Here is a 13,921-nt window from a genome sequence, read left to right on the forward strand (position 1 = left end):
TTTTGAGAATCACGTTTCTTGTCGACAGCGGAGAAGTTTTGATATGGCGTTAATGAGCAGCTCCTGTTCCGCACCCATCCGTGAATTCTTGGTGATGGTTAGCAACGGGTTTAGGTATGCACAATCGATGGTAGAGGATGACATATCGCGGCGAAACTGAATCCCCGGCGGCCCGGTTGATGAACTCATCGCTGGAGCATCGATGCGCAACATTGACTAAATGTTGCATATTGCCAGCTTGACACCATCATCAACCATTGAGACCGTGAGCTAATTTCTCGCGCAAAACAGCTAATCCGTAGAGTTTTGCTATCTTGTCGATTAACTTGCTGCCTTGGGATCCGCGTCAGAGAGCACAATCGCGATTCCTCCCACCGTCCTCGACTCACCAAACTTCTACCACCGCCCTTCCCCAACCAACCGCCGCCTTCCAGAACCGCCTTCCAGTACGACCCTATTTGCGCATTTCGCACGCCCCATCGCCTTCCTTTGTGCGCGTCAACGACTGTTTGAAAACAATCACATCACGGTTTTACTGCAACCAGGAACAACAACACAACAAGCTGGAACACAGACGTACATAACTGCGACTTATTCGCGCTGTCTGACATTTCCCTTGTGCACGTTAACACTTCCGTGAACTGTCCTTGACTTCGTGATTGAGACAGTACGTCGCAAGGCTGCACAGGTCGCAAGCGATCGCGAGGCACTCCAGCACCTAGGCACTGGCATACCGATACGCGCAGCGGCCCAAAGCTCAGCTTTCCACACACTGGCCGGTCTTACATCACAAGTGAGCGCCGCGCCCATGTCGAGCCGCAAGCGCCGCGCTCCAGGCGCTGAGCCGCAAGCCCAGGTTCAGACATACCAGCAAGACGCCAACATGTCGTCTGACCAGTTCATGAACTGGAGCGACCCCACCATGAGCGCGGACATGAACTTCAACGACCCACAGCTCTTCGACAGCTATGCCGCGAACACAGCAGGGGGAGGACACAACCGAGTCGTATCGCTGGACGACGGCGCAGACATGAATCTGGGGCAGTTGGTCAGAAGAAATCCGAATCAACAGCTTGCTCCCGCGCCAAGACAAGGCCAGTGGGAGGGCTATCCTAGCCCGGGGCAGCAGTGGGAGCACATGGATAACGATGAGGAACTCGACCAGAAGGCTGCGGTTGCGAAGAAGGATGCGCAGGCGAAGCGGAAGCAGATCCCGCCGTTTGTGCAGAAGTTGAGCAGGTGAGTGACTTGATGTTCCTCTCTCCATTGGTTCTGACTTTCGTGTGTCTGTCTAGCAGACACAGACTGGCTGGGATGGGGAATCGTGCATGTGGATGTTGGGTCTGATTGCGGGGATTTAGCTAACGTCTTCCAGTTTTCTCGACAATAACAAAAACGAAAACCTCATCCGATGGTCAGACGATGGCAACTCCTTCATAGTCCTAGATGAAGATGAGTTCGCGCGGACACTTATTCCGGAGCTGTTTAAACACAACAACTACGCTTCGTTTGTGCGACAACTAAACATGTATGGCTTCCACAAGAAGGTTGGGTTGTCAGACAACTCCATGAAGGCGAGCGAAACCAAGGCGAAGGCACCCAGCGAGTACTACAACAAGTACTTCAAGCGTGGTCGCCCCGAGTTGTTGTGGCTGATTCAAAAGCCTAAGAATCCTCCATCTGGCCCAAAGCGGAAGCGAGACGAGGAGAACAAAGGCGACAGTGACGAAGAGCGCAAGTACGTGCAAGACACTGGCGGCGGTGGCTATGTAGAAGACATGACTGTGCGAGGCACCGAGCAGATGGCCATGATACCGCGATCAGAGTACAACAGCTTACGAGTCGAAGTCCAGCAACTTCAACAGCAGCAGAAGCTTATCTCGAACGTTCTGAGTCAGATCAAGCGTCAGAACGACGACCTGTATTCGCGAGCGACCTCATTCCAAGCGCTGCACGACCGCCATGAGAACTCGATCAACGCCATTCTGACTTTCTTGGCTACTTTCTACAATCGCAGCCTGGAAGGCAACACGAATGGCTTGAATCTCGCTGACATGTTCCCCCCTGCCATGCAACGGCAACAATCGCACGGTAACGTCGTCGATGTTGATGACTATCCAACAAAAGATATGAACAAGTCTCCACAGCTACAACGGACCCGAAGACCTCTTGCTCTCCTTCCTGCCCCAGCTCCTGCTCCACAAGACTTGCTCTCACCATCAAATCGTGCGACAACTATGAGTCCAACTACTAGGCCAATTCCAAGTCCGATCACCAGACCCGGGAGCAGACAGTCAGTTTTCAAATCTGCAATGCCGCACTCAAGACCGCAATCCACTCTCTCCGCTTCGCAAGGACGAGACAGCTCATCTGCCGCCCCTCCCAAAGCCGAAACGCCACAGACTCATCTTCCCCTTCCCGAAACCAACGACATCATGTCCGCGATTCAAAATGCAAACGCAAATGCTAGCGTCTCGCAACCAGCAAACCAGGCTTCACAATTCGACTTTCCCTCCGCCCTCTCAAACTACCAAACACAAGACGGTCACGTACCGCTCACGCCACAGCAGCGCAACGACGTCCTCTCTCTCATCGCCACCACCTCCGCCGCGCAAAACAACAACAATGCGCTCACCAACCCCCTCCCACCCCCGGAAATGTCGAACCTACTGAACGACCTGAGTCAATTCCAAGCCACACAGCAACAACTCGAGCTCCTGCAGAAGATGAGCGACGAGCAAAACTCACGCGTGCAAAGCCTACAAGAGCGTCTACAGCCACTCAGCCCAAGCGGCCAGATCCCCGGCATAAACGTCAACGTCAACGACGGGGGCTACTTCTCCGGCACCGGCCTAGGCGACCCCGGAGCCTACGATCTTGATCTCGACGCTTTCGTCCAGGACCAGGACTACTTCACCGAGAACAACGGGCCGACGCAGGGCAACGCCGACGCGAATACGCTGCCGGACTTCAACTTCCCCACGCCCGACCTGAGTGCGGGGGGGTTCGGCGCGTCGGCTGCTGATGCGTTCCAGTTCAATGGCAGTCCGGATGATGGCATGCTGCATGCTGGTGGTGGTGGGGCGGCGGGAGATGGCGTCGCACATCAGAATGGGAACCGTATTGAGAATCTGAGCTCGAATGAGCCGTCTCCTGTCGCGACTGTGGAGGAGGTTGAGGATGAGACGAGGATGAGACCGAGTCCTAAGCGGAGGAGGAAGTGAGTGGGAGTGGTTGGGAAAGTGCAGAACGTGTGGTGTGGTGTCTTTGAAGTCGGAGATGGAGATGGGATACAGTAGAATACATTGGAGAGTACGCTGACGTACGGCGTTGGAATAAACTTAGCATAGACTTGGGCATAGCGTTGGCGTATCTTGTATGGGCGGAATATAGTTCACGAAATCATGATTCAGAGAGATAGAGAGTAGGTAGAAGGAAAGATATACTTAGTTCTATAGGCATGTGCACTTTTCTGTGCTGTTTTTGTGATTGGTACCATGTTTGGGATATGTCAGGCTTGTCCTGCTTTGTACGAGCATTGGAGGGCCATTGCAGCTTGGTCATTGTTGGTCAACACTTACTAGGAGAGATTTGCATATGAGTGAGAAAGTCTTGTACACGAATGGTAATGAGAAGAAGCACTGAATCGCAGACATCGCACTGCTCGCAATCTTGCTTCCTCGCGTGAGTGATGGAAGTTTGATGTCTTGCCCATGCTTGGAAAGACGGAGAGAATAAGTATGGATGATATGAGGAAAACATGAGAATAGTTGACGTAGTCACTTGCGAGCCGCAGCAGGAGGAACGGACTATAGTATGGCGGGGAGTAATATGATGGGAAAAGAAACGATAAGAGTCGTATGTCAATTTCGTAAATCAAGGGGAGAGGTTTGGGGGGTGTAGTAAGCTGGACATTTCTTCAACTGTGAAGGATGTAGAGATTTTTGCTGTAGGAGAATGTCGGTTGAGGGAGAAAGGGAACGATTTATGCAGAAATCAAGAGTATAGATACATTAGATGTGGTACGCGTTTGTTTGGTTCGCCTGGATATATTTGGGTAGTATGTAGCTACATAATGCTAACATAGAGGCACTCCAGGGCACTCAGCTTCACATGAGATCCTCATATATCTAACATATGCACCACGGGATATTTGAACAACATGATTAGCGCTGCGAATTAGTCGTAGATCAACGATGGTAATGGGTAAGCCTCCTCCGCTTTCCACACTCCTGCACACCAGACTCTACATCAGCCTGTCTGACTTCAGACTCTTGGTCGAACCACTGGTCATAGCCAAGATTCTCATCCTGTAGGGACCGGGCCTGTTTCTTGCTGTTACGAATCGGTGTCTCACAGACCAGGATAGAATCTTGTTCCACAACAGGAGTGCGTGCCCGTCGAAACTCCTCTGCGAACTGGGTTTGTTGATAGCTCTCGTCTGTCAGTTGGCCCTGGTCGACATCACATTCTTCACGCCCCTCTTTGACCCCGTAAGAAAACTCTGGCACCTGAGCCGGAAATTGCGATGCTTGAGATTCTGGTGGTGGGGGTAGGTGCACATAGTAGTCGCCTTGCGTGAAGGTCTCATTCATCGCCCTGTTCAAGCTTTCGCCCGACCGGTAGGATTCGTCGTGCTCAGAAGCTTGTGTAATGGAATACTTATCGGGCGCTTCGGTGGTGTTAAATGAGAGCTGGGTTGTGGGACACTCCACTGGAATCTGCTGCCCGCTGGAGTCAGGAAGCTGTTCGTGATCAGTGAGGAATGAATTGTAAAGTTGCTGCTCGCATGGAACCGCGCCACTCGCGTTGTATGTCTGTTGCTCGTATGAATCTTGATTGACTAGATCGTACTGTTGTTGGTTCTCGTCGTAAACCTCGTCGTGGCTGGTCTCGTACGATGAAGGGATCACTTGGCTTGCGAATTGAGTGTCCTCATAGTCTTTCCTGATGGATGGCAGGGGTGTGTTTGCACGCCAGCATTGAGAAGACGATAGACTCCGAAGAATGTCATGTGTGGGATCTGGCTGAGATTGAGAAAAGAATCGAGACACCGATTCCTGTTGCAACTTGTGATCAGGAATACCGGTTGTCGAGATGGCTTCAACAAGCTGATGGTCCTTGTGGCGTGGGTGCCAGTCTTTGATACAACGCTCATATAAAGCCTCAAAATCTGCGGCATAGACTGCACGACAGAACCAGGGATGAGCCAGGGCCTGTGATGCGGTCATGCGCTGCTCCTCTTCAAGAACCAGCAAACGTTTGATGAAGTCTTTTGGGTCGTTCTTGATCGAACTCCATGTGGGATGATACTCACTATCCAGAACACTGAGATCGCACCGTGCAGCGTGATCCATGATGGCGTTACGAGAAACTGACCTGTATTCAGCACGAGCATTGCTGCTGAAGATGTTTTCGCCAGAGAGTATGGCTGCCGTGATAGTACCCACGGACCACATGTCAACACCTTTGGAATACCCTTGCTCGGCTGGGATAGTTGGGTTCGCTCGGTGAATCTCTGGCGCCGCAAATTCCAGGGTACCGGCCACTGAGAACATCCGCTGCAACTTGGTTGCTTGGACGTCGCGCGATTTCTTTGCATTGGGCAGAAACCTCGCGCTGCCAAAATCGGTGATCACAACCCGCGCACCATCGTCGAGAGAGGTCATCAATATGTTGTCAGGCTTGAGGTCTCTGTGCACGATATCCTGGGCGTGTAGATACTCGACACCGATAAGTATCTGCCGAATGATGACTGAGGCACAGACGCTGTTGATTCGACCACCTTTGTATTCGATGAAGGAGAAGAGATCACCACCAGTGACAAGTTCTTGGAACATATAAATCGTATGCTGACTCCAGAAGACCTTTTGGACCGTCGCTATGTTTGGATGGCTGATATCCTTGAGGATGTCAAACTCGCGGAAGTTGTTGGCAATCCTGGTTGGCCAACGCTTCCAGGTGTCACTTGCTTCCCGTCCTCTCTCACCACTGGGCTGTCGCAAGCTCGCACCAGACAGGCGACTGAAAAGATGATCGAGTCGTACCATCTTGCAAGCAAGTTGCCGTTGGGTCTCTTGTTGCACTCCGATTAATACCTTTCCATAACCACCTTCTCCAAGTAAACGGCCAGTGATGAGATAACGAGAGGCAAAGAGGCTCTTCTCTTGCTCTTGAATACGGGTCAGTCGAGTTACCTGAACAGGGTTATCCGAATAATAAACGAGCGTCACTGATTCTGACAGGCGAAGTTCATCTCCATGATCGAGAAGGAAGGTGCTGTTGCGGCCCATGAGAATACCCATTCCTGGTGAGCCGATATGATCGGAATCATGCTTCTTCAAGTGAGTACCATTGACCGACAAATCAGTTGCATAGACGAAGGGTGCAATATCAGCGATAGGATCTTGCTCGTACAAGATACAATGAACACGGAGATGCCGTCTGGAGATAGTAATGTCAGACCAGTAATAGCGGTAGCTGTCACTAGAAGTCAGAACATGCTCGCACCACAGCGAGGGTCGCATTGCTCTCACCAAAGCTCTGGATCCCTCCCGAGGTGGAACTGCTCATTCCCGCGTATATCAATGGTATCAGGTATTTCTGCACGTGTAAGCTCGATGTCGATTTACGGTTTCGATTCCACTCACCATACGAGTCCTGCCCGGCGGCACGGACCTCAAACCATGCCACTCGCTCACCTGCCATCTTCGTTCACTTCCCCCTCTTCGTAGACATGACCGACACGTAAAGATGCGTGCGTAGATTGTGAAGGCAACAACGCGACGCGTAAACGCGTGACTTGTTGCCAAGCTCTTTGCACCGTCTAAGTCTAGCGTTCCATACACGTGACGGCTAAGCGAGCCCCACGCACATAACGACTTCACGCAGCTCCCAGCTCAGCTTCTCTTCTGCACCCACGACACTCATCTCGAAAGCAATGTAAGTTGATCTCACCCCCGGGCTGGCTTTGAGACACTCAATTGGGCACCTCCGGGTGGCTGTTGAGCTTCCTCATTGCTACAGTTCACCCCCGCACAGCTCCAATAGCAGTCGCTGACCAGCCTAGCCCGCCGACAAGATGAGAGCGAAATGGAGGAAGAAGCGCGTGCGCAGGCTCAAGCGTAAGAGAAGAAAGACGCGTGCCCGCTCGTAAGTCCCTCAGCATTCCGTTGTTGCAAGTTCTCAGTCTAACAACCCCTCAGCAAGTAAACGACTCGCCCCCAATCTCAGCTCCCACCACCTCAGTTCTGAACAATCACGATGAATGAACGATACGATTCGCACGCACACCTTCACGGCCAGCTCGCTTCACCTGTTTACTGCATCTCGGCACTCGAACTTCGGGTTACGTCATACGGCACACACGCGACACTCGAGCTTCAACTATTATCACGGGAGGTTCTGCATGTGCTGGATTGAGGAATGTCTCTGGGAGACTGGTCAACACACCATTGAGGATCTTGAGAGTTTCTTGACATGATGGTCGCTCTAACACCGGCTTGCTTCTCTTGTGGAGGCTTGTCTTTGATCGATACATCCGACACATCTCCGTGTGGAGTTAACGATAACGGAATCAAAAAATGCTTCACGACATTTCTGTCTTTTTGACTGTGCTTGCGTGATTTGTGACGATGACTACCGAGAGCCGGACAAGCTACCCCGCATGCTGCCCCTCCTGCTTTGCTATGACGTGACCGTTCGTTATGGTTTGTTTTGAGCCCTAGTCAAGTGGTTTGTTAACTGTCTTTCACTCATCTCACAGCTTGCTATGAAGTCTATATATGAAGCCTACGGTCAAGATGTTAAAGTAGTTGACAACGGAGAAGAAACCTGGACAATCATTTCCGTAGCAATTCAAATCTGCCCTAAATCCCCATCTTTGCCTTAACAAATGCTTCTGTATCATCAAGCCCTTCCTGTGTACTCTTGATCAACCCCGGTGGATTCCCAATAAACCCATGCGGCGCGCCATTATACACCTTAACAACCGCCTCCCCACCCCACATCCCCCACTTCGCACCCATAAACACCGTATCATCAATCAGCGGGTCCTCACTCCCACACGTGAACAGCGCAGGCGGCAGCTTCCAGCCCCTGATATCCGCGAAGAAAGGCGAGATAGAAGGGTCGCGGCGCTGCTCTGGCGTAGTGTCCGGGAGGAGAGCAGCGATGTACTTTGACATGACGTCGTGGTCGATGACGAGGTGAGTTTCGTGGTTCGCGACGTGCGGGAGGAAGGACGACAGGTCGAAGCAGCCGAAGTGGAGGAGGAGGCCGCGGAACGCGAAGGCGGGCTGGTGGGTGAGTAGGTGGAAGGCTACGAGGCAGGCGAGGTGGGCGCCTGCGGACTGTGGGGGGTGGTGTTAGCTGCTACTCTCTCTCTCTCTGTCTGTGTGATGTGATGTGGAAGGGAGGGGGAGACGTTACTTCGCCGCCTGTGAACATGAGGGCCCCGCCGAACGCCTTCTGGCCGTTCTTTATCAGCCAGTCTGCTGTGTCGTAGCAGTCTTCCACGCCAGCGGGCCAGGGGTCTTCGGGCGCGAGGCGATACCCAACGGAGAAGACGGTGAGCTCGAAGTGGTCGGCCATGTACTTTAGGTATGTGTCTTGGTAGTGCTCGGACTGGAGGACCCATCCGCCGCCATGGATGTGTAGGTGGATGCCCTTGCTCACTCCACTCGCAGGTTTGAACACGCGGTACGGGATCTCTCGGTCAGTGTCGCGCGACGGGATGGTGCCGTTGATGCCTTCAGGGAGCACTACGGGTTTCGGGAGGGGAGTTTTGCCTTCCCATCTTAGCTTGCGGTATTCTGCTGCGCCGACCTAAGAGGAGCTTCAGCTTGCTGTTAAGAGGAATGGTGGGGAGTTTGGTACCTCGTACCACCGTGGCCCGTCAGCCCATATTTTGATCAGCTTCTCGTTGAATTGTTTGGTCTGTTCGTCGGCTAGTTTGCGGTCGAACTTGGACGGGTCGATGGTGAGGTCTGAAGTTAAGCTCATGGTGGAGGATTGGGTGGAACGTGGAGTTGGAAATGAGGAAGTGGTAATAAGAAAGAGAACGAGATAATGGATAAAAGACGCGAAGGATTCCCGATAGCCTCACGGGTAGCCAATATGGTGGGGGAGTGGGGTAGCTTCGAATGCTACCTTGTACTCTGGTTTATCTCCGAAGGTGTCCGTCAGTGTGGATCTGTCCGGCTTACTCGATTGGCGAATTCCGAGAGCGATCGCGCTGGTGTTTTGCGTAGGATGAACCGAGGAGACAATGGCTGCGTTCTGGAACAGGTTTCGGAAGTTGACGACCAGAGACGCGACCCATAGCCGAGAAAGATGTTGTACGCTTAATTTTCCATCTTTGGAATAGACATGCAAGCGATAAGCTATACGTCAGTCAATGAGAACGACATAACGACGATGGTAGATCAAGACGCATAATGAAGAGGCTGAAGAATGATATTAGGATTGGCATTGATAAAAGCATGAGGAATGGAAGTTTGTTATCGTCCGCTTTTTGACTGCATTCTCGGCGTGGATATCGACGACGAGTATCCATTAAGTTGTCCCTTTTCGCGCTTTCGTGGTTGACGCCCGCTGACGGTAGACTTGATTGATGTGATCATCGAAATCGCCGTCCGCGGAGGATACATGGCGAGATCCCATGTCGTTTGCATGCCGAAATTAACAGCGCTCGCAATCCAGCTTATGGCAGTGGCGACAAGGCCTGGTCTCTGTCCTGTTCGTGCAGCGGCTGCAGCTAATGAAAGGGTATCTTTCAGTCGCACATCGATTTCCTGGAAACGCGCTTCAATCTGCAACGACTGTGCCATATGACGCTTCTCGTACCGTCGAACCGCACGATTGAGGGCGTCTAATTGTGGCTGCATGCTTTGACGAACCTCTGCACTGATTGTCATGATGTCTACGTCGCTGCTTTTAGCTGGCCCGTTGGATTTTGCTTCCAGTTCAGCCAGACGCTGCGAGATAGCCTGTGCATCGGCAGGCTTCCACTCGTCCCTAGGATCTGATCTGACGATGCGCTGGAGACGCAGCGTCCGCTCTTCAATCATTTTGATGAGACGGCCAACTGGGCGGATTTCTGCCATGAGGATGAAAATGGTAAGGTTATAGTCCGAGATGAGGGAGTCGGCGCGCGTGAGCTGTGCACGGATGGTGTGCATCAGGTAGGCTCCAACCAACGGGCCAACAAAGCACGCAACGAAAGACACGAGCTCCTGCCGCTTCAGTTCCTCGCAAGCATCCTTCTGCGCATCCGTCACAGGCGGCGCGCCAGTCGACTCATCGACTTCTGGTTCACCTGACACCTTTGCAGCAGGCTCGGTTCGCTCATCGAAACCTCCAGTGCTGTCTTCGTCTTCTTCGGGAATGCTATCGTTGTATTGCACTCCACTCGAGTCAATGTAATGCCTCTGCTGAGCTGCGTGGTACCAGTTCCTATCGACTCATCAGCCGCGCCACCTCAGCATTGTGCGTAGCGTCTTACCATGGCGATCTCACACACCAATTGAGAAACCATCCCGCCAAGAGCAGCGTCAACAGGTCCGTCAAGATGGGGCCGCCGCCCTGGTACAACAGTCCGCCTACTGCCGGGAGTACTGCAAACACGACTGGGGCCGAACTCCAGTGTGTGGGCTCGTCCGACGACGTGAACTTGTCCATGTCATTGTTTCCGCGGAACTTTAGGTCTTCGGTCGAGGATCGGAACGAGTGTCGCGTGTCTGAGAAATTGGAGAGCAAGGAGCTTCGGCGGGCAGAGGGGGCTGAAGGCGAGTGTTGCACGCCCTCGGCGAAGGTCGCTGGGCGGTTCAACATCCTTTGGCGCAGCAGAGGGCTGATGTCGGAGGCGCTTGCGTGGCCGTGGGAAGGCGCGTCCATTGTGACTAGGACAGTTTGGTAGGAGAGCGTCAGGAAGGCGCGAGTATCGAAGCAAACAAACCACGGTGCTGTACCTGCTTCTGCCGTCGACAACGCATAGTGGCTGATCGAGTGACGTTTGCAATGGTACCAAGTTGTTGCCTCGGAACTAGAAGACAAATGATGGCGTCACGGGCCGCCACTATACCATCTTGAGACAATTGTATAGTGTTGCGATTTCCCGAGCTTCTTCACTTCTTTCCTCTCACACTCCTCGCGCATCTACAGTTGAAAAATAACAGGTACCTCAGCTTTCATGGCGACGTCACGCCTACCCGATTGCACGACAATCGGCAGGCTTTGGGAGACGAACCAATCATCCATCGACACGGTAGTACTGACGAGTAAGTCTTGACAAGCAACACAAAATTATCCCAGAGCCAAATTTTACAAGATCTTGATTTCTGGCTTTGCTAGCCGGTGCTGTAAGATGTGTTTCATTTTCGTTCGTTGCTCTTCCTATTCACTTCTCGCTTCCCTGTTTGCGATTTCTATTCAAACCCAAATGCGGACAGGATGGGATGGTCTCACACATCACCACCCACGGTAACAGACATCATCAAATCAGACCGCTGATTGGGAGAGCTTGTAAGAAGAGACGGGAGAACTCGTATTTTGGGGTGGCCGTAGTTCTTGGAGACGGGAAGCATTACCACCGATTTCACGATTTCGAGTTTTCGGTCTCACTTTCACCTAACAGCGTAACTCCAGTCAAACAGAAGTCGCTATTGAGCGTTATTGAGGACTGAGACACCTATTCGGAAAAGATGATTGCAATCGAACTCCAGCGTGCGGAGGCCTCGAGGGCAGGTACTCTTTACTTGCTTTCAAGTCCTTCTCTTCTGTCTCCATCATCTGTTTTAATTCTCCATCTTCACTTTTCGGTTTCTATCGTCGGAGACAGCATCCTCGAGATACACAACACGGTACACCAGAAATCTTAGACAACTCCACAACCACTGTCTACATCAGGATCATTCTCATGCTCCATTCAACATGTCGGCCGACCAAGCTCCTCTCTACCCGGTAGCCGTCATCCTCCCAATTCTCGCCTTCGGCTCATGGATACTCTGCATACCACCCCTGATATGGCACTTTTCACAGCGCAACATCGCAGCTGGCTCACTCATCCTCTGGATCATCATGACAAACTTCTTTGATTCGGTCAACCCGCTCATTTGGCCCCGTGACAATATTACAGAATGGTGGGACGGTAAGATATGGTGCGATATCAACGTCCGCATTCAGATCGGGGGAACGGTGGGTATGGCAGCGTCTGTTACCATGATTGTGAGGAAGCTGGCCCGGGTTATGGATACGCGAAACATCACAATGTCGACCAGCAGAAACAACAAGAAGAAAGAGATGATACTGGACATGCTGGTTTGCTGGGGATACCCTTTGGTGTTGATCATAGTGTACTACGCCGTCCAACCCATGCGGTACTTGATCTACGGCATCGTAGGTTGTTGGTCAGCGTACCATACGAGTTGGCCAAGTGTGGTCTTGAGCTATATGTGGGGACCCATCACCATGTGTGTTGCTGCATACTATGCTGGTGAGCTCTCTCTCTTTCTCTTCCATCACAGAATCCAAAGTTGACAAGATACAGGCCTCCTGCTCTACCGTCTCTACCGCTACCGCCGCGAGTTTAACCGCCTAGTCGCCGCTCGCAACACTACCAAGTCCCGCTTTGTTCGTCTCTTCGTCATCTGCATCGTAATCATCCTCTTCTACCTGCCCTACACCTTCTACCTCCTCTCCATCTTGATCCCGGAAATCACAGACCCATACGATTGGAAGTCTGTCCACGGCCCGAACTTCAACTCCATTATCATGATCCCCGTTTTCGGGCAGGTGTTCCTGGACAAATGGGGACAAGTCGCCAGTGGATACGTAATATTTCTCGTCTTCGGCACGGGAACCGATGCGCACAACACATACAGGAAGATGCTACTCGCCGTCGGGCTCGGCAGGATCTTCCCAAGTCTACACCACATGCGCGAGAGCGGCGCGTCGACACCCTCAAGTTTCATCGCCGCCCGTACGTGGAGCTCCGCGATGGGTAACAAAGCAAAGAGCTACTTTGTCAGACCCGGCTCCATCACAGAAACCTACGACGGGAGTACACGCAATGACTCGATTGCCATGCCTAGCCTCGCCTCCGTGTCCACTGAGACGCCCATCCTCCAACGAAGAACCAACCGTGCTTCGTCCATGTCCTTTTTCAAACGCATCATCTGCCGTCGCGGTAGCAATGGTCCGATCCTCCCGTTGTTCAGCGATCATTCTACAGCAAAGACCATTCATGTGGAGACGGAGATGGAGAAGTCGAGACCCGAATCTATCTCTCCGGGAGTGTATGCACACGCCTGGGCTTCTGATAGTCGACGACCCCTCAGCGAGCCGGTCGGCGTGCATGTTGTCCGGGAGATTCACCAGGCGCGTCATGAGAGGAGTGAGAGCGGTCAAGTGAGAAATTCAGCGGATGCTTGGACTTGAGTGGAAGACTGTGGTGGTATTACGGCATACTCGGTTAGGGAGGTAGGGTAATATTGGGTAGCAGGCTGACTGTAAGGGATGCTTTATGGCGTTAAGGATGAAGGATCGGGATGGTCATTTTATACCCTTGAGCTGCCGGCGAGCGGTCGACGGACGCTTTTCTTTCTTTGCTTCTCACGCTCGTTGACTTCTTTTAATATAATCTTGAGAATAATGCGGTTTGATCTTTCTCTTCTCCAAAACACAACACCTACATAACCACATGATTAGTGACCCAATCCAATCCAAACCCCACGACTCCAGAAAACATACACACACATCCCCCAGCAGTCTCCAACAAAAACCAAAGACGCAAACCTCGGCAGCTCCCACCCCTGCAAGCGCAGCCCAGTCCCAGCCTCACACCGCATCCAGCTAGCCCGCTCACACCCCTACCAACCTATGACGCAGCAAGCATCAAAGCTTATCGTCTCATCTCGCGCCA

General features: G+C 52.3%; 5 protein-coding genes across 5 annotated transcripts; 2 read left to right on the top strand and 3 right to left on the bottom strand.

Annotated features, from left to right (window-relative positions):
* Positions 1 to 808: 808 nt before the first annotated feature.
* On the top strand, positions 809 to 3,224 carry P153DRAFT_293637 (uncharacterized protein; the record flags this gene model as incomplete). Its single annotated transcript, XM_033663904.1, has 2 exons — positions 809 to 1,239; positions 1,376 to 3,224. 2 exons carry the CDS (start codon positions 809 to 811, stop codon positions 3,222 to 3,224), a joined length of 2,280 nt encoding a protein of 759 aa, XP_033522741.1.
* Positions 3,225 to 4,019: 795 nt separating this feature from the next.
* On the bottom strand, positions 4,020 to 6,715 carry P153DRAFT_432024 (kinase-like protein). The gene is made up of 3 exons (XM_033672946.1): positions 6,651 to 6,715; positions 6,537 to 6,603; positions 4,020 to 6,480 (listed from the first exon to the last, which is right to left on the bottom strand). The coding sequence occupies exons 1-3, from the start codon at positions 6,706 to 6,708 to the stop codon at positions 4,191 to 4,193; spliced, it is 2,415 nt and encodes an 804-aa protein (XP_033522742.1). The 5' UTR covers positions 6,709 to 6,715; the 3' UTR covers positions 4,020 to 4,190.
* Positions 6,716 to 7,868: 1,153 nt separating this feature from the next.
* On the bottom strand, positions 7,869 to 9,003 carry P153DRAFT_292736 (alpha/beta-hydrolase; the record flags this gene model as incomplete). Its single annotated transcript, XM_033663852.1, has 3 exons — positions 7,869 to 8,351; positions 8,431 to 8,826; positions 8,878 to 9,003. 3 exons carry the CDS (start codon positions 9,001 to 9,003, stop codon positions 7,869 to 7,871), a joined length of 1,005 nt encoding a protein of 334 aa, XP_033522743.1.
* Positions 9,004 to 9,500: 497 nt separating this feature from the next.
* Positions 9,501 to 10,896, bottom strand: P153DRAFT_386478 (uncharacterized protein; the record flags this gene model as incomplete). The annotated part of the gene is made up of 2 exons (XM_033670532.1): positions 9,501 to 10,455; positions 10,505 to 10,896. The coding sequence occupies 2 exons, from the start codon at positions 10,894 to 10,896 to the stop codon at positions 9,501 to 9,503; spliced, it is 1,347 nt and encodes a 448-aa protein (XP_033522744.1).
* Positions 10,897 to 11,931: 1,035 nt separating this feature from the next.
* On the top strand, positions 11,932 to 13,437 carry P153DRAFT_292937 (STE3-domain-containing protein; the record flags this gene model as incomplete). Its single annotated transcript, XM_033663864.1, has 2 exons — positions 11,932 to 12,493; positions 12,548 to 13,437. The coding sequence occupies 2 exons, from the start codon at positions 11,932 to 11,934 to the stop codon at positions 13,435 to 13,437; spliced, it is 1,452 nt and encodes a 483-aa protein (XP_033522745.1).
* Between the last annotated feature and the right edge of the window lie 484 nt (positions 13,438 to 13,921).

This window comes from Dothidotthia symphoricarpi (genome assembly GCF_010015815.1).
Source record: "Dothidotthia symphoricarpi CBS 119687 unplaced genomic scaffold P153scaffold_12, whole genome shotgun sequence".
Lineage (NCBI taxonomy): Eukaryota > Fungi > Ascomycota > Dothideomycetes > Pleosporales > Dothidotthiaceae > Dothidotthia > Dothidotthia symphoricarpi.

Excerpts from the sequence above, each read along its gene's own strand:
- P153DRAFT_432024 (XM_033672946.1), bottom strand. The coding sequence starts at position 6,708 with ATGGCAGGTGAGCGAGTGGCATGGTTTGAGGTCCGTGCCGCCGGGCAG. Across the intron at positions 6,604-6,650 it reads CGCCGGGCAGGACTCGTATG|AAATACCTGATACCATTGAT; the intron begins GTGAGTGGAATC and ends TTACACGTGCAG. Across the intron at positions 6,481-6,536 it reads GGGAGGGATCCAGAGCTTTG|CTACCGCTATTACTGGTCTG; the intron begins GTGAGAGCAATG and ends TTCTAGTGACAG.